The sequence below is a fragment of the Centruroides sculpturatus genome, unplaced genomic scaffold (genome assembly GCF_000671375.1).
Source record: "Centruroides sculpturatus isolate CEXI.00-Female unplaced genomic scaffold, Cexi_2.0 scaffold674, whole genome shotgun sequence".
NCBI lineage: Eukaryota > Metazoa > Arthropoda > Arachnida > Scorpiones > Buthidae > Centruroides > Centruroides sculpturatus.
The window spans coordinates 180,047-206,965 of NW_019384968.1; the positions used below are offsets into that span (position 1 = coordinate 180,047).

At 32.5% G+C, this 26,919-nt stretch overlaps 1 protein-coding gene across 7 annotated transcripts; it reads left to right on the plus strand.

The window, feature by feature from the left end:
* Positions 1 to 26,919, plus strand: LOC111632539 (serine palmitoyltransferase 2-like). 7 transcript variants are annotated; one of them, XR_002757877.1, is made up of 7 exons: positions 1 to 276; positions 13,723 to 13,809; positions 19,694 to 19,853; positions 19,939 to 20,093; positions 23,096 to 23,164; positions 23,266 to 23,330; positions 24,522 to 25,140. XR_002757877.1 is itself a non-coding variant. In XM_023376992.1 (5 exons), the coding sequence occupies exons 3-5, from the start codon at positions 19,698 to 19,700 to the stop codon at positions 24,745 to 24,747; spliced, it is 537 nt and encodes a 178-aa protein (XP_023232760.1). In that variant the 5' UTR covers positions 6 to 276; positions 13,723 to 13,809; positions 19,694 to 19,697; the 3' UTR covers positions 24,748 to 24,794. The 7 variants fall into 7 exon arrangements, 5 of the variants coding, with proteins under 5 accessions (XP_023232760.1, XP_023232762.1, XP_023232763.1 ...); XM_023376992.1 differs by lacking the exons at positions 23,096 to 23,164; positions 23,266 to 23,330 and having other exon boundaries at positions 6 to 276; positions 24,522 to 24,794; XM_023376994.1 differs by lacking the exons at positions 1 to 276; positions 23,096 to 23,164; positions 23,266 to 23,330 and adding an exon at positions 7,323 to 7,423 and having other exon boundaries at positions 24,522 to 24,795.

Consider the following 26,919-nt stretch of genomic DNA (forward strand, 5'->3'; position numbering starts at 1 on the left):
CGGAACTGCTATATTTAAACCAAAATGACATCTGTCGGTGACAAATGTAATCATGGTCGTTAAATTCCGATAATGAGTAAGAAATCAAAAAAGTAGTTAAATTTAAGAATTCTCCTTTAACGTTGCTCGTTTTTAATCGTATAAATTGTGTTAATTAATCGGTTTGTTGAAGTTTAAACCGTCGGGAATCGTGTTATGTTTGTCTTATGAAAATTTTTAACCGCATCCACTTAAACCGATCGTTTGCGTTAATTCAACGGATGTTTGAGCCAAAAAGTAAGTTAAAATTTAATTAAGACGATAATTTTCATCATTCTTACGTTAACGTTTAATTTTAATTGGATTTAATTCGGTAATTTTGATTGTTATTAATTACGTTTCGTTAAGCCTAATTGCCATAGGAAAAGCGTTGGTTATTGGAAATGGTCTGCTGCTGATGGAAGAATAATGTTATGAAAAATTAATTGCACGTTTGGTGGCGTGCTTGGTTTGCATCACGTGACGAGATGGTCTGGTTATTAAGCTAATTGTTTGTGTGTAATAATGAAAGGGAATTCCTTTATTATGACAGTTCGGGGAGGCCGGGCAACGAGAAGACGATACCCGCGTTGGCTTTTCGTTGCCCGACTCCGTCGACGGAGCGAGAAGTGGTGTCGACGTCGTCCGCCGCCGCCTACGCGAGACTCTCGGTGCAACCGGGGGATGCTTACGTGCCTTTTTTGTGGTGGACGACCCCATGCCGGCGGCGTGAATCTTTCGGTGGTTACCGTGCTGTGCGCCGGTGTTTTTCGACCGCCAGCCCGCGGAAAGTGTTTGACCGTATCGATGTTGGTGTAGTCGATTACGACATTTAAATAGTAATGTGGAGTTATAGTACATAAGCGTAATTTATAGTTGCGTATTATTGGTTACTTGGTTCTTGTAAAGATTCCGTAATTTTACCAGTCCGCAATGAGAAAAAGGTTGTAAAATGTTGCTCTCTGCCGTTGAATTCTATACCTGCGCTGCCAACAGTACGAGTTGATTGACGACGTGGAGAGATTTTTTAGTGTTAATGAACTTGTTAGTAATTATTTATTAGTTGCATTGCATATGTATTTATGAGCAAATTATTACAAACATAGCAAAAGTAATTGATGATAATTTAAGATTAAAGTTATAATTTTGTGTCAATCTGCCAACCAGTCCAACCCCACAGTTCTTGTGATTCAGGGTTTTCTAATTTTGAAATATTTAAATTTATTTTCCCTGCTTATATCTGTGCAGCAGAAGTCTTTTAATGTATAAAACAGCAACTGCACACCGGGTTGTGTAAAATAAATAAGACCTACTTGAACCTTTAACCGATGTGTATAGAAATTAATCTTTCCAATACAAACGTTCGTATTGGAAAGATTAATTTCTATACACATCGGTTAAAGGTTCAGGTAGATCTTTTAATGTTCAAGTTCTGTATATCAATTTAAGATATTTGCTATATTTGATCTTAGTATCCAGAGGGATGACAGTATTTATTTATGGTAGATAGACTGTATCTGTATGTAAGGTTACTATAAAAATAAAATTATAGCTATGAATGAGGAAGCTAGGACTTTATCAAACTCCTATAGGTCCTATAGACCATGCCTATAGGACCTATAGGAGTAAGGAAAAATGAAAACGAACCCATGATCTGTATGCAACTGTTTGTAAGATACGCCAGTTTTGGGAGAGTCTATCTGGAATTTTGAACATGCTCAAAAATTGGGTAAAAATTAAAAGTAAAGAAAAAAGTGAACTTTTTTTTCGGGGCATTGTTAAAAAACAACTGTTTTCACTTTACTAGAGATGGCTAAAAGCTCATAAAACATCAGCAGCATGAATGCATTCGTGACTTCTGGAGTGTAATTAGAAATGTCTTGCGTACTCTGTTAAGTGTATTGCATATTTACCAAGCTGAATATTGAGAGGGGTGTATCTTGTGAAGATTGTGTAGATCGTCCTTTCCTTTTAACTTTTAACTAATGTGGGTATGGTCTACAACTCTGATAGTAACCTCATTCAGAGCTACAATTTTACCACTAATTTTCGAACTCAGAAATCGGGGCACTGCATATAAAGTAGCATTATGGTAAAATTTGATGCAAAAATTAGGTAAACAGTAGCTAATCTGTAAAATAAGTAAATAATTCTAATTAAACTAATTATATTGAATTATCAGTTATTGAGCATTTTATTATTCGTTGAACCAATCTTGCATGCTTCACTTTTTATTCATAATTTTAAAGCCATCGTACAGTACTACACAAGGCCAACAGAAAATGATGCATGGCAGATTAAAGGTGTACACATGTGAGGGCAGGTGGCATGTGTATATACAACACCTGCAGACATCATCTTTAATTGTTGTTTGACTGTTTGTCATACAAATTGAATATTTTTTGAGTAGAAATGGACAAGTCATTTCAAAGTACTCCAAATCAGACAAATCCCGAAAAATCTGAATGTACAGCAACCTTATCTGTGCACTATTCTCCATTTTTTGCAAAAATTGTAATGCATGGATATCCTCCTTTCGTGTTCGGGGTTCATTTCACATAGTGTTGTGTGGGCGAAGGTTATGAACCTCTGGAAAATCTTGTTGTCTTCAAAATTTATTTCTTCTTATACATTGATTCTAAACATAAATACAAGTAATGTGTCTTTTATCATAACTTTGTTGTATGTCTCACTCAAATTCTATCAAAAAATAAAATGTAATCATATGCATAGGACTTTGTGACCTGTTTTGTAATCAAGCTTTGAGTGACTTGAATTTGGTTGAAATTTTAGAAATATTTAAAGAATGCTCTGTCTAGATATGTCAGCTTATCATCCAGTCAATTATATTGTTAGTTGGGACAACTGATAATGGACAAAAATTTAAGTTCACTATAGTCCATAAAATTTGCTGCCAAATCATCTAGTAATTCAGATAATTTGTTTTAGTAAATTACAGAATATGTTGTGAGTAAACTTGCATAATGAGAGATGAAGCAAACTAATATAAAATTTAAGTACACGTCTACTTGACACAATGTACAGGATAACCCCTGTATAACACAGGTGTTATGAACNCTCCGTACTCTCTCCACATGGCTCCGTGTGACCTTTGGCTATTTCTCAAGCTGAAAATGCCGCTAAAAGGAACCCAAATTTAGTCGAGAGAAGACATCGTGCGAAATGCGACGGACCGGCTGATAACCATTCCAAAAGATGCGTTCCAGCAGTGTTTCCAGCAATGGCAGAAACGCTGGGAGAAGTGTATACATTACCAAGGAGACTACTTTGAAGGGGATTAGGGTTTTGTTCCTCAAAGTCAATAAATTTATTTTTGCCGACCAAAGGTCCAATACTTTTTGAACAGACCTTGTATTAAGTTAACAATTGTAATACCTATTAAGTTGGATTAGTGCATGTTCAAACCATTGTTTGATCTTCTAATTTTACATATGATGTGTTTTCACATAGCTAACAAAATATTGGTTGCTCTGCTATATTTTACATTCACTACCTGTTTATATTATTTCTGGAAGAATTCTCTGTTTATCCGTGTATAATTAATTGTACTGGTAGTTCTCGATGTCGTTAGAAACATACTTCACCGAATGTAAGAGTTGTAGAGTTTTAAATCCTATTTTGAATTATTTTTACCCCATATGTTCTGAAAATAATTAATTCTAGTTGTTGAATTCGATGTGAGGTGGGTCTTTAGATAGGCAATGCTGCCAAATTATATTAATAATTCAATTTTAAAAAATTAGATTTATAAATGAGGAAATTAGAGGCTAGAATGCAAAGTATGTGCTATTTTTTTGTGTAGAAAATTCAATGATAACCATCTTGCTACTATATTTAAAACCAAACATATACAGAAAACTTTCTCATAAAGCAAGTCATTTACACAAAATTATTGGAATGTCCAGAATCATGTTGTGAAAGTACAGAAATTTTATATATAGAGTATCATTGAGTGATGCTTGGGATGTTTACTTTGAGAAACTAAGCATCATATTTAGCAATTAAAATTAAGTAAAATTCAATAAAATTTATTTATAAGAAGCTATCAAATTACATATTTTACTATAACTGTAAAATGCATTTTTCCTTTTAAGTATTATAACAACTTCTAATAGTTTGTCAGCCTGTAAGATCTTTAAAACAAAACATTAATAATCAGTTACTGAATGGCAATTGAAGGCAATTTAAAGATATTGTTAACTACTTTCATAATTTTACTATCAAACTTCCTATTGAAAGTGAAAACATGGATTCTTGATTTATTATTTGCTATAGGTTATTGCATCATTACTATATGTCTCATAGTATTTCTTAATTTTCTGTTTAATTGAACTGAAGGTAAATTTATATAACTATCATTGTACGACTAGTTAATTACACTGTCACATAAGAATTAGTGTGGTGAGAAAACCACTAGTCAATACCGTTTGACCTGGTTAGGAACTTTTGTTCATTTTTTGACATTTCTACTGATTATATAAATGGTTTTCACGTAATTTAACTACTAAACCTACATGTTAATATAATTAATTCTATAAAATATAAACAGATTTTAACAAAACAAATCAATAGCACTTCTCATCAGAGGTTATTTGAAGGAAAAAAATCTGAATTCTGATGTTAAATTGATAAACTTTAAATTGTTGTTTAAAAATATAAAAAAGCATACAAGAACTTTCAATGGGAATTAGTGTTTTAAAAATTCTGTCTTCTTCAGGTGTACATATTTGAACATCAAATGGCCCTTTTCCCTCCTCTACAAAGGTTGAGCAGTTGAGGTTAAACAGAATTAAATAAATCGAGGTTGTGCTTCGAATGGGACAGTGTAATGAGCTTTGTAAGCAATGATTCTGGACGGAGTTCCAAATGAACTTGTTTAGGAATTCTATTTTTATAAATAAGTAACACTTTACGATATCAAATAAAATCTAATACTTATAAATTCAATCCGAATATAAATTATTACATATGTATATAATAATTTATATCAATTGCATCTGTTTACTTAACCTTGATTAATGAAGTAATAATGATTAATTAATAGTATAACTTGGGCTTGGTTTTTCTATTTATATAGAAAAACCAAGTTATACTAATAATTAATCGTTATTACTTCACTAATCAAGGTTAAGTAAACATAGAGATGTAATTGATAACAATTGAACTTTAGTAGTTTGCTTTCATTGCTTATTTAATCATGAATTTCAATTTTTCTCATATCTATTTAATTCAGTTATTTAAACTAAATCTTGTGTATTTATTTAAAATATTAAAATGTAAACAGAGAATAACCAAATGTAATTTCGCCATTAATCTTAATGCGGAATATGTGTTAGATAAATCAGGTGAAATAGTATGCTAATTTTAAACAGTAGTACTGAATTGACATTGATGTGAATTTGCTTTTTAAATTATTTTGAAACTTAAAGATAAACAGAGCCAATGACAATTTTTGACCAGTGTAAGCTGATCACTGCAAGCTGATCACTGCATGATTCAACGTATTTTTTCTACGTTTCAAATTTAAAGCCACCGCACGACCATTAAATATGATTAATCTTTTTGCAGTCGTGTACGACTCCAAAAAGCCAATGTCACCACGAAGGTGGAATTTTGAAATTTAATCTGTGGGTTGAGATAAGAGGTCAGAGTTTGCCACGTGAAGTCTATTTGCTGATTTCAGTCATCAGTAAGCTACAGTGTCAATCGAGTTTCCAATTGCTATCAATTTTTGACAGATTTTTTTATTTTAGATCTGTGTTTTAAACCCTTTTCTTTACACCATTTGTTTCCTATGCGACAGAGCTCAGTTTTTGTTTTCCCAGAAAACACCTATTTTATAAGAATTCTAATAAAGAGATGCCTAGTAGAAAATTGATTTGGCAAGGTTTGAACTGTTGTTCCTAACAATTGCGCAGGTACAGTGCTTGTACAAGACACGACTTAACTTTTATAATAATAAGCTGTTTTACAGTCTAGAAAACACTGCAGACAAGAACTTCAACCGAATCTGAATTGGATGCTTGCTTAAAGGATCTGATAAATTGTTTTTATACAAAATAATATGAAACTTTAGAAAATGATTCAAATCATTTTAAATAATTTAGCGTAAAATCATAAATATTGTCTTATTTGTAATTGTTTACATTGATGTTTGTTGTATATTGCTCATTTACATGAAATATTTGTTAGTGTTATTGCATTAATGAGTTTTTTTTTTAATATGTGATGTCTGTCTACATGCTTTAAAGCTTTTCTAAATCATAAATATTATTAATGTGGCTATTGTTTCTTTGTTAATATAAATATATGTTGTTTTTTATTGAAAATAGGTCATTTTTAAAATATTCAAAACCTTTTGTTCTGGCTTTTGAATTAGCATTATTTTATAGGTTACTCGTAAATTAATTGATTTAATGAATTTATAAATCGTAAATAAGATTTAAATTTTGATATCTGAACTATTGTATTTTTAATTAAAAATACAGTAAATTCAAAATGTATAAAGAAGGTAAATTTGGTATTTAATTGCTTAATTTGCTACGATTCAGCTTCCTTACTGATAGGTTAGTTTTAAGTGTTATATTTACTTTATCCAAATCTAATTCAAATGCAAGTATTTGAATACGGTAAACCTTTGCTAACTTGCACTTGCGCGGTCGTGAAGGTTGTTGAAGTTTACGGAAGTCTAAAGCAGGGTGTCTCCGACGGTGTGGAAAACGTGATCCCATCTCGCTCTCCATGTCGTACATAGTACAGTAAATTATTATGATTATATCGAAGTTGTACCAAGTTTTAGTAGGTTATACTGCCAAATTTATTATTACAGGAAATGAGCTAATATATATATAAGGCAAAGTACAGTCTTTAGTAAGTTACCAAATATAGTTATATAATGCACAGTATCACAAAGACTCTGCATATCAAATGATAATTAATCATAATTTCTCTATTGTCGAGAAATGTGTAATTGCTGTGTAATTTTTCAAAAATATTTGTACATGTTATCAAAGTTCAAGTTAGAGTTTACTGTACATGGATTTCATAACCTCTGACTTGTTACAGGTGGACTCCTTTTATTTCTTTAAAACTAAACATGAAATTCCTTTTATCTTTATGTGGAGATCTGCAATGTATAATTCACTGGTCATTTCAAATACAATAGTTTAATAGTAATTTGAAACAAATTTAATAAATAATTTGTTAAATATTTATTTTTGTTTAACCTACTTTGTGTACTCGTCTGTGCATGTGTGCGCATATATTGTTCATAGCAGTATCCATTTATCGTTTTAATGAATGAAGTGGTAGTTAGACACTGTTTGCTTTATTATGTATCACAGTTCTTGGAAATTTGATACTCTTTGGCGTTACTTTTTTATAGGTAAGTTTAAAGAGAGATAAATTGTATTCGTTTTTTATGGTTAATATTATCCTTTGGCTGTTTCAAAAGTTGAAGCAACAAAATTTAAATTTTAGGTTACTTCTGATACAACTCTACACTTAATATTTAAATATATAATTGCTTTTTTCAATTTACTGTTTTAAATTAAGTTTATACTACATTTAACGTTATTACATGTTTTTGAATGTGTTTAACATGTAGACTTGTAATTATGACATTTATAGATTGCTTGTATTGTTACGAGAGTATAGAAGTGTATCTTAAGTTACTGGTACTGTAAATTCATCAGTTTGTGTTGTACTGCCCATCAGTGGCCGAATGAATAAAACCACCTAACACTGGTAGTTGGTTGTAGGTTTGCATCTTGCCAATGGGTTGACTGTCTGCAGTTTTCTGGGTTTTTTTCACATTTGTAATATGAAATAGATGCCAGTTTTCCTTAGTTCTTCCGGAAAGCATTCCGTTTTGGCAGATCATCCGTGTATCACATTGCCATTACAAATAAAGCAATCAAACCTGCATTGTACAGCATGATTTATGACTTCTGTGTGCTTTAAATTTAAAATTATGAATTATATTATCATTTCATTTTGAATACTATTTTACAAGTTTTTATATTTGTAGCTTTTTTATTATACGTAATCGAAATTTTATATTAGTAGCCAGAACTTCAAGTTAAAGCCATGTTACACAGTAATCAATAGTGTAAATGTAAATGACCTGATAACATTCACTTTATCTTTTGGTTTATTTTAATATAATAGTTATATTTTAAAGACGTTCTTCAATTTTTTAAATAATTTTAAAGCGAAATTCATACTCATCAAGAATGTCTCGCTCAGTACACTTTTGATCAAGCCAAAACACACCCACACTCCTGATCCTTCTGTTCATGCCATTTAGCTATGGCCTTTTCGGGTTAAAAATTAAAGTAAACTCATTTTCGTATTGGTCGTGACAGGAAGTCATGTGATACTATCAATACTGTTTTCGTATGTTCGTTTTTACATAATTAACTAAGATGGTTGGCTGGTCGGTTGCCGTTTCTAGGCACGAGCCCTACAGGCGAAGCTGTGCCATGTCTATATATTCTCTTCACTTTAAATATTACTTTAATAGATAATAATTCAGAAAATAATATAAATGATTGTATTTAAATATATAATCATTCTATTAAAACTTGTCGAAAAATCTTTTGTTTCATTCATTTCTTCTACTATCTGAAGATAAGTTTAACTTATCAGAAGTACTTGTAAATAAAGTTTTGTTTTAGCTATTTCTTTTTACATTGTGTGATAACTGCAAAAGATTATTATATCTGTATTTATATTTCCTTGTTCGTTCTTTTGGTGTCGAAATTATATAATTTTACGTGCATCCTGTATTTGCATTCTAAATAAAGACGACACTATCCAAAGATGTAGTTTATATTTTTTATTTTTATTTTATATTTAGCTTATATATTTTATATTTAGATTAGGAGGCTGTCTATTAATGAATTTGACTTAGCCTCATAGAATGAAGTAGGGAAGTAAGGGATTAATTAAATTGATGAAGATGCTGAGAGTATTTTAGAATAGAGTAGTTAGAAGAGGAGGAATAAAAGAGTAACATAGGTTAGGCCTAGTTTATAGGGGGAAGGAGGAAAATTAAGTTACGAAAGAGTAGATAAGTTGGGAGAGAGCATTTATAGTTAGGTGAGCATTACGCATTTATAGTCTCTAATGATATCTGCCTGGAATTGTTTCTAATGCGCTACTTGTTTTCAGAAAAATATTTTCTGTATTCAGTTCAATTGTTAAAATTACCAAAACTGATGCCAAAAATTGGATATGACTTCTCTCTTTAATATAAGATTTTTATTCTCCAGAACATTCTCACAATCGACCAATTATCCTATAAAAAGAAACAAAAATTTAGGAGAATACATTTCAGGAATGCAAAAATAGTCAGATGTACAAGTTTTTTAGTATTAGCTAACTAAATTTTTAGAAAATTTAGCTGAAATTTTGTAAATATTTTATATAAAATTCAGGGCTGTGGAGTCGGAGTCATGGAGTTCTGATGTTTTAGTCGGAGTCGGATGGTAAGGAAAAGTCAGAGTTGGAGTTGGTAGATTTTTACGCGACTCCACAGCCCTGATAAAATTGATGAATGTAGGTTTTCTAAGGAACAGTTTTATAAAAAATTTTCCTTAGAATGTTAAATTTTATAAACGAACATACAGATTTATTATATTTATATTATTATGACACGTCAGAATTCTTATTATAAATAAACAATATTATAAAATTTCCAAGGTTTTATTATTGCAGTTTTATATTAAAATTGTTTCCTTATAGACTACTTAATCGTTTTAAAATATCTGTAATTAATGTAAGAATATTTAAAATGCATAAAATTATTGACTTGTCTTTGAACAATTTAAAAACTTTTTATCTATACAATAAATTATTTAAATGACTATATTTTTAACATGATTGTCATACAATATAGTTTTATTTATTTTTAAGGAGGAAAATTTGTAAATGTCTAATTGTGCTGCAACTTTCAAATTGTGGACTGCTACATTCCCACTGTTGTCTGTCTGACTGTCTGTCCAGGCTGCAATTTTTAATGTCACAATAATATATATATTTTTTTTCTGTTTATGTATTGTAAAAATTTAATGGATTTTTTTTTTTGTATTTTATGTTATACTTTATCTTCATTTACAATATTAACTATAGTACAGTCGACCCCCCCATAACACTGTTGATAATTCCATTTTATACGAATTCCATGTTGTACAAGTCACTTAGATTTTACAAATATGTGTGCCGGACTGTGAATGGTTCACGTATTTGTAAAATCTAAGTGACTCGTACAACATGGAATTCACATAAGACGGAATCATTCACATTCTCTTATCCAGGAGGCACGCGCTGATTTGTTCTTGTTGAATGAGCCTTAATCCTTGCCTATAATAAATTCTCTCTCTCTTTCCAATCAGTCAAAATAATTACTGAGTAATGTGTTATAAATAACTAGAAAATTCCCTTACATTTCTTTGTGAAGTTTGAATCTTTGGTCAGTTTGCTTCAGAATCTGATCGGTTAGCTCAGGTGGGGAACTTTCTTTAATTGGAAGGTCTCATCATAGCAATTCTCGAGACAAGGTCAGCATTAGTCTAAGTGGGTCTTAGTCAAGTTATGGGATAACCCAGAGGGGAAGAAATGGGGGACAAGTCGAGTGATTTTGATGGCCAAACAAAGGGTTCACACCAGCTAATCTATAATGCTTGAAAGGTGCTGTGGAGATACACTTTGCCATCTAGGCTATATGTTTCTAGGTAAAAAAATTTTTTTGTATTCCTGACCTTCCTTTTTCAAATTTATTGGAATTGGCCATATGCCATGATGATAATTCTTATGCCAGAAAATTGTAAGGATTATCACACAACTTTGAATATAGTAGTGGTATATAATTATTAAAAATAAAATTTAAAAATATAATTATTTATTTTCATGTCTTTGTTATTGCTTGTGCCAAATCACATTTATCATAATTTGAGAACATTTCAACTCTCTAGGTCAGCTTCAACCAATAAACTTCTAGAATAGCCAATATTGAACACTAAGAACCTGAATGGGCGATATTATTTAATTTTTTTAGTAAACTTACTGATGTCGAAAAGGCACGTAACAACTATTCCTGTAAATTTTAATAGGATAATTTACAAGGACACTGTATATGATAAATAACAAATCGAATAGAGGAAAATTTTACTTCAAAAATATGCTAAAATCTATGAAAATTGTTCTTTGTTAACACTAAATTTTAATGTAAGAAGTCTTTGTTTCCTATTGCATCCTTAGCATTTATTAGCGGATGGTACACATGACTGAACATAAAGTTAATCATTATTTGTCTGGCTGTTAGTGAACCAGAGTAAAAATGATACGTGGTAGAAACTCCATTAACCAGAGTTTGATCAACTGAGATCATTAAAAACAAAATAAGTTATTTGTAAAGGAGTAAGTGTGTTGGTGCCGAAACTTGTCGGGCTGTGCAAATTACATAAATTAGTTTCTCATAGCCGAGAGACAAATTTATGAAGCGTACAGGATAAGATGTAATGATTCATTTATTATTAAGTTGTTTCATTCTGGGTTAGTCGTAAAGTGCGTGTTTGTGTACCCTTAACTATTTTAATCTTCTTTCTGAGTAGAAAGGGTTGCTGTTAAGTGGGAATGTTATAAAGAAAATGTTTATACAAGGTGTCCAAAAAGTTACCATGCAGTGAGAAATTTGTAATGACATTAAAGTTTATACGTACGGTATTGCATACAAGTTGTCCATTTGGGATTGGTTGACTTTACAGTACAATATCGCATACAACTTAGATTTTGTTTCCAATACTTTATATATAACTTTAATGTCATTATCAATTTCTCATTGCATAGTAATGTGGGACAGCTTGTAATTGTGCAGTTGATAAAGGTGATAAAATTAGAAAACTTTCTGTCAAATTTGTATTATAAGTTAGATGAAAATTTGGCGCTAAGTCAAACTCTATGATTTTTGTATATCTGGGCGCTTCTCACTCTTGCTACTCTGGCTAACAAAGTCTCTATTCTTTTATATCTGTTGTTTAGAATTCAGTTTTCTTTGTACTTTATACAAGAAAATTAGAGATAAAAGTAAAGAAACATATGTTTAAATATATTTTAAAGTAATATTTATTTCTAATTTACAGATTATTTTTTGTACAGTAATCATTAGAATAGATTTGATGTATTTCATTTTTAATTAGCAATTGCAAATTGTACATATGAATACAGCCATTAATCATTCGAAATTCTTCTCTGATGTAATGCATCTGTCAAGAATATACTATACTTGTATAGTGCATTCCAAATATTGTATATTTGATAGAGCAATTAAAATATACTTAGTTTTTCTTCTTTTCAAATAACTATGTTAAATTTAAGCTCGCAAGTCTTGGAAAATTATATTTTAGTCCTTGAACAAGATCTCGTTGTTCAAATGTTTTTACTTAGACTAGTATTTAACGCTGCTTCGGAGCTACTAAAATAATGCACAAAGATTTTTATTCTAGATAAATACTGTTTAAGATGAGTAGTATTATGGTAATCTTCTCTGTTATATTTGATACTTTTTTTGCAAGTTAAAATTTTGTCAGCTACGGACCTTTATATTATTAGCAAAATATAGTATTTTGGAATGAAATTAAACTTGCATTAATGAAAATCACTCTGAATTTACACTTAGAACGTCGCCCTTTTTATAAGGTTGCTTACCACAAGTCCAGATTTGGAATACTATCCTGATGTATTTCAAATTGCCTGCATTTGCATTAATCCAATTTGTTCATTTCTATCTGAAAATATTTAAATTTGTATTAAAATTACTCAAATAAGAATTGTAGGTGGTAGGTGTTTGCAGATGTATGTGTATATTGCATGTACCACTTGTCCTCGAGCGAATGCCTTTAGTAATCTGCAGACACGAGCGATTTACTAAATGTTTGTGTTCTGTCCCGTGTGATGGCTACGAAATTAGCAATTGATCAAAAGTCAAACGAGTACAATTGGTTCAACAAATATTAAAGAAATGTTCAATAAATGATAATTTGATTAAAATCAATTAGGATTATTTTCCAGAGTAACCATAGCCTATTTCATGCTCGGTATCCATCAAATTTCACCACAACGCTACCTCACAATGTCTCGATTTCCGGTTTCAAACATACGACCACCCTACGCTTTAAAATTTATTATTTAATTAAAATTTATGAGATCAATAACTACAGTAGTGTTTTGTTCTGAAACATGATATTTATAATGTAAACAGAGTAAGTTTATATATAGATGTTTATATAATAATATAAATTACAGGAAATTTTACCTTATACTGGTTAGATTTGTTATTACATAATAGAATTTTAATTTTTGTATTAAAATACAAAGTTGAAAACAAAGTAGAACAAAACTTGATTCTATTTGAATTCATTAGCATTTATCTCTAGCGTAATGAAGCTTTATTTTTTTGAGTGCTGCTAAATTTCATATTACACTTAACTCTATTTTAATTCATCAATTGATGATCCAATTAAGATAATTTCATGTCATGATGATCTAATTAATGATTCTTTCTACTTAATTAGTTTAGTCTAGTAAAAAAAAAAAAGGCATTGTTAAGTTGAAGGAAATATGTTTTAAGTAATGTTAGTTATCTGTTTACAGTTCTTATAAATTGTGTGTTTTCTTTTTCAGATATGGACAATTCTATGTTTGAGACATGACTAATCATACATTGGAAATTCGTCAAGACACTAACTTTTAATCTGCCTGCCATTCCAGGTAATGTTTTAATTTGTCTCGGCTAGCCAATTAATTTTTTTTTTTTAAGAGTAATTTTTGCATTTTTAAGTAAACTCTCTGCAATAATTATTTATAGCAGCGGTTCTCGACTTTTCCGAGGCCACGGAATACCATTCGTGTACTTATTATATGGAGCGCTAGCATTGATACATTCAAAAATCAATAAGCAATTTCACGTTTGTTATTCTTGCAGAATAACAAAGCAACAAACTTTATTCTATCGAATAAAATAGTAAACTTTGAATTGTCTACATATATATGTTAGACTACATTGGAATGAACTTGCTATAAAAAACTTTAAAAAAATTTTTTTCCGTGGAATGCTTGGAAGTTTGTAGAACATGAATTGAGACCTACTGATTTATAAACTATATTCTGATAAATTTGCATAATTTCAGACAGTTATTTCATAGTTTTTGAATCTTTTTTAATGTTCGTCTGGTCAAGATACTATGAGGGTTGTTCGGAAAGTAATTTATGTTTGCCCATAATCTCAACATAATCACAGTCATTGTTTAAGTACTTGTCATATTGTCATAGACCCTGCTACCAAGCATTTAACCACTGTGTGACTTTGTTTTTCAACATGTTGGCATAAGCAAAATGCTTTCCTCCCGGAAACTCCTTTGATTCCCCAAATGGGTGATAGTCACTGGGATCCAAGTCCAGACTGTAGGCGGAATGGGTGCAGAACATCCCATTTGAAGTGTCAAAGCAGGTGTGTGGTCTTCGGAGTCGTGTTAATGTGCATTTTTGTGGAGGAGCACAACTGCCCTTAGTGTGCAAAAATAAATGTTGTTTAGACAAATCTTTTTGGAATTCAGTAACCAAATAACAGCATACACTTTGTATGCTTTGAGATTGTTAATTTATATTGCTATTTTAATGACACAACTCCACACTGCACTCATTCAAGTTACTTTAAGTAAAGCGTACATGTGACCAAGGTTGGTTGGTTGGCTTTGCCTACTTGACATCTGTTACTTTCAACATCATCGATGAGTAAATGAGTATTCTCATAATAATTATCATTTGATGCCATTTTTAATTCATGAGTAAGAGAAGCAGATCTAAATTGCTATAATAAATTCAAAAGCCAAATGTTGTGAATTCTTAACATTATTAGTAATACTAGATGTGGCCGAATGGCCAAGCTACCGCTCCAGGAAAACCGTAAACAAATCCAGATCGGTCAAAGAACCCAAATTTGTCGAGGAGTAGTCTGTCCCGGGCATTTTGGACCCCAGCCGCATCGTTTCGGCCATGCCCGAGACGAGGCCTACTTAAAAAGGCTTTCTCGACGCCCGAGGAGCAGAGTAAAAATTTGTAATAATAGAAAATTGAAAATAATTATAAATCGTTTACTTGTATTGAGCAGTTTAAACAGCTTTATTAAGCAAATTTAATCATTAATCTTTTGATTTCACAAAAATATTGATCAGTAAGACCACTAGAAGGTAATGCACTGAGGATAAACTATATTTGGATTCCTATGGCATTAGGGAAGTAAACGGAAGTTTTGTAAGGGTAGATGTTCCGATTTTCCGGTCTTGAACTTACGGCAACCCCATATGAGGGTTCCTCTAATTCCTAGGGACCCAGCAGGGGAACTTTCTCCTTTTACCTCCCCTTGGGTCCTCTGCTGGTAGGCGATGGATTGAATGCTAAACTATTAAGTTGGGGAGATACGAGTTTATGATTTTACTCCTTATTAGCATTTGCAAAGTTTTTCTTTTTTATAAAACTTTTCCATACCTTCAAAATTAAGCCTTTTTCCATTTTATAATTAATTAATATAAAAAATTTAATAAAATCTCGTAACAGATGGCGCCACGCGTGATTTTAACTTTTCTTGCCTGGTAAGTTACTGTACTCGTTTCTGGAATATTTTTTAATTTTATTATTATTTTTTTTTTTTCGACTAATGGGAATAAAATTTCGATGACAAAAATTAATTTTCTTACCGAACACAATCCAGAGACTCCAGCAGAAATTACTGTCGTGTTTTTTACCCTTACTCATGTCATATTTCATTCACATAAACAGTGAATAATGTCATAAGCATGAGTCAGTGGAATGATGTGTAGCTTCCGATCTATTTGTGCAATATTTTTCTACAGATTATGTCGTAATAATTATCGAGTATCCGTAAAAATGCTGTGTTTGATATAAGCTAAGTGATAGGAATTTCACTGTGTCAGTGTTTTCTTAAACTTTTCGGACTGCTGCTCCCTTTTAGTGCGTATCCTGTAGGCTTCCAACACCCCTACTACCCCTCGCCTTTATGCGCTATATCGAGGATAAGATTTTATTCCGTTGTAATGAAACTGTAGGTGCACACAGCGAATTTTCTAAGATCGTGTTGTTCGTTCTGATAATTTATGCACGTTCGATATAACGCATTATTTACATGGACATTTGTGTGATCCCCTCTGCGACCACTTACTTGATCGATACTTTTACTTGTCTCGCTCGGTTTATACGGGATTATGAATAAATGCCAGAAGTCTCTCTCTTTATACTGTGATTTGAGAAATTCAACCTCGATATAGCGCCAGTACATACTTAAGATTTCTCCCTCGTAAATATTAAAAGAAACTTTATAACATTCAAATTTGTATGCAACTAGAAGAACACTTGTTTGAGGTACTTCGGTTTAGCGTTGCACTCAATTTAGTTTTAGTTTTAGAGGCGAAGGAATGAAGTTTACGTTAGAATTTCATATAGGATTCGAACTTCTTATAAATCACTTATTCTAGCACGAAATATACTGCTCGAATGTCTGTCTGTCTGTCTGTCTCGGAAATGTTTTCCCCCTTTCGTGTTGTAATAAAAAAGTAAGTAAATTATATCGAACATTTCTATATTATTTTTTGTAATCGTTTTAACTTAAATATTCCACAGATCGCCAATAAAATGTGTTGTTGTTAGAACCGTATATTTTTAATATTAAAACTTTTTTACTGTTGTTGATTCTACAAAATTGTCGAAAAAATACTTTTTAAATTCGATCCACGTCTATTTAATGTAGTAAATTGCGCTATTTTTATCCTGGAAATTATTTTAGCGTGTTTACTTTTCCACAATTTTCCCTTTCGGAATCTCTAAACGGGGAGGAAATATACAAATTAACTATTTTTAAGCGCGTTGTCTAAAAATATGGAATATTTTCAGTCCAGAAGCCCCTTTTAAATTAATTATACGGTTATTTAATGCGCAAGTTTCGATATAATGGTGCAGGAACATTGGTTAGACAGTTAACTTCCGTTTAAATTTTCTAGGAATTAGAAACAACCGGTTTGGTGATACTCCCGTCACGTGTTAACTCGTATCTCCTCTCTTTCCTCTGAATTAATTTGAAAACAATATTAACTGGATTTCTTTGAAGGATTATCTGTAAGCCCAGTCCTTTCGCGAAGGTATACTTTAAAAAAGAAACCCATCTGTATAGAGATAATTGCTATACCCATCGTCAAGCTAAGGCCCCTGATACTTTCTAAACATGGTTATCTTGAATCGCTCAGGCAAGCGGGATTTATGGGGCCCTTTTCTACGAGTTTATAAAGGCCTGAGGCCTGTGCCAGGATCGTAATAACTCATGCTGGGCTTTGTATATTGCAGCGGGATCGAATATCTGAACGTGCTTATCTTTGGTTCCTGAAAGCTCGAGGATTTAGGCGCGAGCCTAAGCTGTCCGTACCTTAAAATATAGAGTGAAATTCGGGGCATTTTACTGTGTTCCCTCGCTTTGTTTTCCCGTTTTACTCCTTTGTTTGAACTCTTGACACGGTTCGTTCCTCTGTTCTGGGCGATATCGCTTTACTTCTGGAACTCGTTTGCCTTACTTCACCCCTCCTCCGTCTAATCTAAACCGGTGCGGTCGATACTTTGTATAAACTTCTTGCCGTAGTGTGACGTTCTAATATAGCACGCGCTATCGAACCGCGCCACGCGTGACGTTCTAGAGCCAAAATACGATGACATAATTAGCGCGTTGACGGGTTCTTCGATATTTTCCCGATGATTAAGCAATCGGAACGTAACACGCTCCCAAAAATAAAATATGGAAGGCCGAGCGTGACGTCGGCCGGTGACGTTATCGAAGACACTCCATCATAAACGCGTGTCGCACGTTAGGAATGCGTCGCTTTCGCGCATTTCTGTCGCTCGAAGATGGCTCGGCCTTGACCTTATTCTTTCGTTCCTCCTGCCGTTTCTTTTTCTCTCGAGAAGTATGTTCAAAGAGACGAAATCGCGTCGCTAAACAGGAGTGTGGCGCGTTTCTTGTTTGTTACGCTTTAACAGTGGAGGAAGGGTGTTACTAGGACGGACGATTGTGACTGTATGAACTGTAATTCCCCGCCTGCAGACTGTAATCGGATTCTTTGAGCTTTTTTTGGTACATTTGGCGCGGAAAAAAAACCCCCTTCTCCTCTCGCTCCAGTTGCGACCTTTCTGAAGTGTTTCTCTTTTTGTAAGCGCGTAATTTAGAACGTGGTGACGAAAATGTAGCGTATAGCGTGGTATTTGGAACCGTTTTATCCACGTTTGTGTACTGAGAGACCTTGTTCTATGACGTTTTAAGGGGGTAGTGCTCCCACCGGCGTGGTTTTTGGTTTCGTTTCCCCGTTCCCAATCTTGCAAGTTTAAGGTTTCTTTTAGAAATTCGGCGTGTAATTTTGGAATTCCGCTTCTAAATTGAAGGTTCTTTCCTGCATTGGGGGGTTGATTTACTGAAAATGAACTACCATTGGCCGGCGTTAAACTTTCGATTCTATTAACGCAACCTAGTACATAAATTTCGGATTACTTTAGTACTTTTTCCCGCTGGAACCAGGCTAAATAAATGTCGTTCGGTTCCTTATTCTGTTACACATTTACTAAATCCATTACGAGATGAAGAAGCAGAGGAATTGGATGGGAGGAGTGAAGCTATGGAGGATAAAGTCTCCGAAAGAGTGAGTGATTAGTATTGTTTTTAAACGAGTAAAGCCGTTTCCGCATTCGCCCGCCCCTTTTCTGCACCTCATAACACGTATTTGTTAACTCCACAGTGACGCGTTGTCTATTTGGGGGGTCGGAGGGAGAAAATTTCACTGGTTAGTGATAAAATTAGCGGGCGGCGTGTTTAAAATACGCCTTATTATTATTATTATCACGGGGTCGAGCTTATCGTTTCGCACTCTGCTACGCGACGTAATTCCGGATATCAAGCTGCCACATCCGGTTGCGCTCCGACGCCTACGAGCACGTGCGTGTTTCAGACCCTTTGCCGGCTGCGGCTCGAGCGGTTGCAGGAAGTGAGGAAACGGTGCTAGAGTTACTTAAATGCCAGGTAGCAAGTTCGCGTTGACTCCAGGCGGTTTGGAAGTGTGCCAACTTGTTTCTCGGCTTCACTCCCTGCCATTTATCTACCGCTCGATTTTGTTGTGACTGATATATATATATATTTTTTTTTTTCATTACTAAACAGGCTTTCATCATGTTGAGAACTGAAAATTCCGTAAGGTAAAGGTTGATTTGTTTAGTTTATTCTGTTATCTGGGAAACCACATTCTTCTTTATATACAGGTTGTGTGCCATTTCTAAGCTGCTAATACATTGTATAATGTGTGTTTGTCCCCGTCCTGATAACCTATCTGTCGTTATCGATACCGCCTTACTTCTGTCCTCGGAAAGCTTTAACCGTGTTTAGATTTTCTGGCGCTCGTCGTAATTTGTAGAAGTTAAATGGGTTGATCCGTCGCTGGGAATGAATGCGGATCGGTCAAATGCCTGCACTCGCATTTGGTCGAACGTACCCGCACCTCGCGCACTTACATTTTTTGTGAAAAATAACAAAACGAGAGGTCGTCTCCCACAGGAACATGGAAGTCGAAGATGAGTACGAAGAGACTCCACTCGGCGTCGCCATCCTCACCTACTTCAGTTACATGATCCTCATCATCTTCGGTTATCTGCGGGAGTTTCTCAGGAGAGTCGGACTGGAGGACCAGCGGTGTGCCGTGGAAAGGAACAGAGAGGTAAAGGATCTCTGTAGACCTTTTTTCTTTGGGAAAACAATCGTAATCGGAGGGAAAATAAAAAGTAACAAATGGTTTCGTACAGGGTTACGTTCCTCTCTATCAGAAATTCGAAAGCTTTTATAATCACAATGTCTACAGAAGAATCAGGGACTGTTGGAGTAAGCCCATCTGCAGTGCTCCCGGCGTCATGGTCGACATCAAAGATAGGGTCTCCACCGACTACAATTGGCATTTTACGTAAGTTTTAGTTAAGTTTTATTAAATAATAATTTTTTTTTTTAATTTTGTCTTAAAAATTTAAATATTTACAAAGTTTCTCTTATTGATTTTAATGTTTGATATTAAATTGCATCGGTGTATCGACAGTGCAGATAAAGAAAAAAGTTATAACTGTCGACAATATTACAATTATTAGTCGTAGAAGACATTTTTCATTTTACTAATTTTCTAGTTACAAAATAATGCTTGCTTTAAATAACTATAAAATTAGATTTATTACAAATTGAGAGCAAAACTTACTGAAATGCATTTGTGAAACCGTTTTCTGTATTTAGAATAAAACATGATGATTCTTATATTAAGTGTAAACAAATTACACCACATGCACTTTGTGAGTGCATTAGCAAGACTAACTTTTTAGTTTTATAATATTTGGTGCGATAAGTCCTTAGGTGTTGCCGAATAGTCTCAAATTTATCACTGTTTACATGATTTGATGGCTTTATTTGGCATCTGGGTTAATATTGAAGTTACTTTATTAATCAAAATCAGTTAAAAAATCTGACTACTTTGCGGGATTGTGAGTTGAAAATCTATTCCGATATTTAGTTCAGTGTTTCTGTGAATAAGAATTTATTCAATGCAGTAAAGAAGCCAATAATTGTATATTAAAATAAGCTCTGAAAGAGCTTATTTTAATACTTTATTACATTAATACTTATTTTTTTACTTCAAAACATGTTAAAAACTAGCCTGTCATCTTCGAGATTTAATGTTCACTTTTAAACCTAAATAGTGTGTATTTTTACAATTTAAATTCCAAAAATGTTAAGTAACATCTGATGTGTCCTTATTTAATAGTTTCTTGTTCAAATTACTACATAAATGATAGTTATAATACTCTGTACAGAACTTAGAACGACTAAATTAATAAATTTGTATTTAATTTTTATTCAATTGTGAAGAAAGACTCAGATGACTGCCATTTTCCTAATTGCTAATAATTTTATGGATCACGTTTAACTTGGTTTTATTCTTCTCTACTCCTCCTGAAGGTGTGTGCACGCATGCACACTCGAATGAATCGATCAAGCAGTTTAATTATTTCTGTCCTAATTATTTTCACTAAATCATTGATGCATGTATATGTACGTATACGTAATCTTTGTATGTACAAATTTATGTAGAGTATTAGTTATGCCGAGAGTGCTCCGGTCGGATATTAAATATCATTCCCGATATCGGCACGGTCAGCACAAATGCAAATTCATCTTTGAAAATGTATTCAATTCAAGCTTGCAGCTCTATAAATATGTCCTAATTCTTTGTGTATGCAGAGTGTGTATTTTAAATGGAACGAAAAATATTTTAGAAATTCACAAGTGCATTTCAGATTTAACAAATGAAAGCGCTCAATTTTAATCAATATTATCACGAATAAAATAAAATTGGCATTTTTCTCGGCTCGGCTGCTAAGAATTACCTTTAAAAAATTTGTAAAGATTCAGAAAGTAATGCTTCTCTACCTCGTCGTTATGAAATATATATGACATAATACCAGCCGGTCAGATTAAAGCCGAACTCTTGAAGTTTTGCAGCATCGTGGATCGGACTTGGCGACTCCGAGCGGGTGGTGCGACCGACTTGCAAGTTGCCGAGTTCCACCCGTGGCATAACCGAGCCCCTCTCACTACTACTCAGCAGTTTTGTTTTCGTTTGATTATCTTATAGATCTTTTAAATGGCAATTTATTTTTATCTTGGTACAACTGAGATAAATGGATCAAGCATTTTTCTTGGCTTGCATTTTTTTTTAGTATTAAATTATTTTTGAGTTTTTAATTTTGCAAAGTGTAATCAGTTTTATGAAGTATCATTCAGCAAATATTTAATATAGTAAGCAGTTTTGTGTGTTTAGATTTTAATTTTTTTTAATATATAATTTTTGTGTCAAAGCTAAAGTTGCTATATGTTTAGTTTTTTGAGATTATCTGTCTGTTTGGAACACTTCAGGACAATCTGTCCTTAAATATTTCCATGTGTGTTGCAATCAAATAAGAACTGTAGGTAGTAGGTATCTGCAGGTGTTGTGCTTGCATACACTACCTATATATGCCTTTAGTAAACCGTGGCATACTAAATCATCAATGTTGGATTGATTGTTTTGTCATGGTCTGGCTTTCTTTTGACTCTATCGTGTGGATCCTAAGACTATTTTTATTCGTGTGGATGTGCCGAAGCTTGACAGACAATGGGAGCGGCTGGGTTTTCTGTCAAAAACTTAGTTGAAATGTGTAAGTCAAACGATGACGATTGGTTCGGCAAATCGTAAATAAATGTTCGGCCATTGATAATTCAATAAAATTAAGTGAATAATTTAAAACTGTTTTCCAGAGTAACTACTGCCTACCTAATGCTAAATATCAAATTTCACAACAATGCTGCTACACTTACAATGTCCCAATTTCTGGTTTTGAACTTATTACAACCCTAGTCAAAGCATTTTTCAGAACTTTGTTGTTTTTGTCATGAATTCCTTACCCAAAAGTAAGAATTTCATTGGTTTTTTTTCCCTCCAAGTTTATTCCAAACTGAAGCAAGATTATTATTTTTAAATCTGATCTTTCTCAAGAATTGTCATATGCAACCACAAACATTGTGCATTAACATAGAGTTAAAGATGAAATGTTAAATATTAAATGTCTGGAGTAATTTTTATGTTCAGAGATTTAATGAAATTAAAGTTGTTTATAATTGGAGACTGAGATGCATTACTTTTTGATGATCTTTTAGGTTGAAATAATAAACAAAATTTTAAAACTGTTTTAGAGTAATTGTTGAACAGATTAAGTTTAACATTGGTTTCTATGCAGAATGCAAGCCTTAAGCTTTGTAAATTCGATCTCTGTTAGAATGCATATTATTTTGCACAAACGTCGGATTAATTTGTAGATATTCTGAATATGAAATCATTATTTGCTTTGCTTGTTTTTTTTAAATTATTAATCGTATCTTTTTCAGCATATTTCTTCTCCAAAAAGCTACTTAACTAATCGGCCAGAGTTTTTCTTTAACGTCTCTCGTAAGCTGGTTGGTGGATTTGAATTTATTGCATGCCGTTCTGTTTTTTACTTTCTTGCCGTTAAACATTTCTCGGCCGAATTAAGTTTTTTCTTTTTTTATGGTTGCAGCTACTTTGCCTTTACAAAAAAGACTGGCTTCGAGCTGTAGGCATTCTCAAGCACAAGTAACGCAGGTGCATGTTTTTTTTTGCTGCCCCACCCTCTTCCTTCCTTTCTTATATAAAAGAATTGTTGTATGAAAGAAGAGAAAGATGTTAAAATATTGTGTTGTCAGTTTGAATTGGTGGTGTTATAGTAAAATTTCATTTAATAATAAACTTACTCCATTCATCGCTTACATTGTGCATTTGTAAATGTGTGTAAGCAGGGGCTGACCAAATCTTTTCGCGATAGGAGTCATACATTGCCTATCGAGAAATACGAGAACCACATTCTCTGTCGAAAGTGATATTTTATACAATGGATACATATTCCCGTATATTTAATTATTATAATTAAATAAATTCAAGCTGCAGTAGAGGTCTAGAAAAGCCAAATGCAGTTTGTGAGCCGCAGTTTGGCTATCGTGACTATGAAGCACCGTACTGATGGGCGCAAGAGAGCCTAAGAATTCCAGGATGTTTGTCACTTTTGGGTGACAAACATCTTGGAATTCTTAGGCTTTCTTGTGCCCATCATTAGCATATACAGTAATGGTGTGTCCCATCGAGAGATGCAAGAGCACTTGAAAGTATGAGATAAGTAAATCTATTCTTCTAGTTAGCAATATTTTGTATATATTTAGTTAAACTTTAGCACGTCATTCTTAATCATGAAAAACAGATTAATTTTATAATGTATAATTGTGTTGCATGAGTAGAGAATCAGGTGGAAGAATCGGTTCTCTCCAGAATGACTTTTTATTTGTTTATTTTCAAATTTATCCAACTTACGATCCGTTACGATTTAAAAATGAAATTTTACTAAATTATCAAGTAGTTTGCATGTTTAGAAAATTTACAGAGTTTTATGCTTTGGTATAAATTTTTACCAATGAATCGATAGTGATAAAGATAAATAAAACGTCAAATTTTTATCTATAAAGCAAATTACAAAATCACTGTCCTTATCTTTTAACTTATCGGCTGTGTAAGGTATATGAATTGATAAATGTCTTGTTTCCGATTAAACTTATATGACGCAGCAATGAACTCTGTAAATATGATGTGCACAAAATATGTAAATCCAAATATTTGTCTTGTCCAGTTTTGTTTTGGTTTGATTTCCTTAAAATTTTAATTTAAATTTATTTGTTTTGTTACTAAATTAAGATAAAATTTAATTAATAATTTAAAACTAATTAAAATTTATTTTTACGTACATAGGATGCCAGGTACATCCATCAAAGCAGTCAATTTAGGTTCCTATAATTATTTAGGATTTGCTATAAACGAAGGAAGGTGTATCGACAAAGTCGAGTCGTCCATCTCTGCGTATGGAGTGGGCGTGTGTACCACACGCCACGAATTAGGTAAAAAAACCAATGATTTGTCGATTTTCATCCTCGTGAATATCGAAACGACACATCGTATTTTTAAGGTTACAAAATAGGACTTTATTGGATTTAATTAATGTATTTGCCAGCATATAAGAGGCACCCCATTTTCAGATGGTATATTTTTGAGAAAAAGTGTCTCTTATATGTGGTACATTAAATTCAATAGAAATTTATACACTAGCATAATGACATTTTAAAACTTTCATATCAATTACCTTACCAAAACTTCCATAAATTAATTATTTAGAGAGAGAGCAATGTTTAGTGTTTTTATTAAAATTTGTTTCACGTAGATGATGATGAAAACTATGCAAAGTTTGCTCTAGAAATAAACTGTCCCACTAAATACATTTTTTTAGTTATAAAAATTTACCAATATTATTAATTTAATTAAAAATAATGTAACCCACTTCTAATCCGGTTTCATAAAGGGATGTTTTGTTATTTTAAGGATATAAATAAATCTTTTGTTTGACTTGAGAACTTTGAACTGAATTTGTTTGTATATTTAACATTTTCGTATTAGTTTTATTAATTATATTACTTTTTGTTTGTCAGAACTTGAAAAACACATGAAAAGTTAACTTTAAAAAAAAAAAAGGTTGTTTTTTTATGCTGAGTTAATAATAATAGTAATAATAATGGCTTGGTTAGTAAAAAACTTTCCATATTTACAACTGAACAACAACAAAATACTTTATTTGCTGCTTTCAGTTTTCACTAAGTATACAACAACTTCGTCACAGCACTTCACAGCCTTCTCTAAACTCCAAAAACTTAACGTCACCTCTTCTAAAGTGTTGCCAGCCAGCCATTTGGGCTATCTTCCCACATCTGTAAGCCCAATTAGTTATATTAAAGCCAAATGATTGCTGTATTAAATCGGGCTAAATTACTGTTGCTACTAATAATTAAGTGCTAAGTAATTTGGTATAGATGTAGGTAAATATTAGCTGCCTTCTGTTATTAAGTTTAATAGTGCAATCATTTGCTACTGTTTTAATTATTGTAATAATTTATAAATAATACATTCCTTTTGAACTTAAAAAATAATACCACAAGAACGAAATTAAGATACGTGAAAGATTAAGTACAAAAAAAAATGACAAAAGTAACATTATTATTGTATAGATGTTTTTATAGAGAAATTTGTTTTGAAATTTACTAATGCACGCACTGCCGCTTTCGAAATGTATTAAAAATATATTAATATATGTATATGATGGACTAAAAATATTTAATCTGTGCAAGGCATAACCTGACAAGACAAACTCTGCATAATTGCTCTCAGAAATCTAAGAAAAGTATAATGCAGTTGTAAAAAGCCATAAAAGTACTCGAAAGTTTCAATTCATTTAATAGAAGTCTGGTAATACAAGTCAAGTTTGAGCTACAGTGGAGGATACAGTTGTAGGCAGATTCAGACAATCCACTCAATAAAATGTAAATCTTCTCTTGGTTTACAAGATGTGTTCGGAATGAGGTATGCACTCGGTATTGCATAACAGAAGTGTAAAGTGGTTATTGATTTTTATTTTCAAATTACTTAAACTAGTAGCTTAACATGTTTTAGTTCCTTTATGTGACCTAACAAGTCGGAAAATTGGATTTGTAGGTGGTCGATCTGCAATGTCCGCTGCTGCTGCTGCTACAGAGTTCCTTAAAAATACTTTGTTTTTAAAATTAGTGTTCTTTGTTGGGTTTCTGCTATTACTTAAAGGTTCCAAAACTTTTTGAAGCTGCATCCCCTACTGTTTTGTATCTCTTTCCCGTATATCTCCCTCTTTCTTCAATCTTGTATCTTTGCAAAAAGAAGTTTTCCGTCAATGACTGCCATCAAAAGCGAAAGCAAGAAATTGCCTTGAATTCAAATGATTTGATTGTATGCATTTCAAATACAGAGCCAAGATTTGCAAAGATAGTTTCTGAAAAACAAGCACACATTTCACATCAGTTTTCTGTTGTAAATGCAAAATAAATGTGTTAATTTGACTTTTTCATTTTGTGTAAAACCTCTCATGACTCCCAAGAGTGTTGCAACCAATGTTCTAGAAACTGTGGACTTTTGAGGATCTTGAAATTATTTTAATACTTTGTGAGAAGCACTTGATTAAAAAAAAACCATAATTTGATTTTGGTGATATGTTAGCTTCCAATTTTATAATCCTTACTTTTTGGAAAAATTAGGACTTGAATATAAGTTGACCTCTTATTGTTGATTTTAT

What these genes read in the sequence shown, in the direction of transcription:
- LOC111632539 (XM_023376990.1), top strand. Translation starts at nt 18,727, where the DNA reads ATGAAGAAGCAGAGGAATTGGATGGGAGGAGTGAAGCTATGGAGGATA. An exon ending in CCGTGGAAAGGAACAGAGAG is followed by an intron (nt 19,854 to 19,938) that starts GTAAAGGATCTC and finishes GGTTTCGTACAG; the next exon opens with GGTTACGTTCCTCTCTATCA. An exon ending in GACTACAATTGGCATTTTAC is followed by an intron (nt 20,094 to 24,521) that starts GTAAGTTTTAGT and finishes TTACGTACATAG; the next exon opens with GATGCCAGGTACATCCATCA.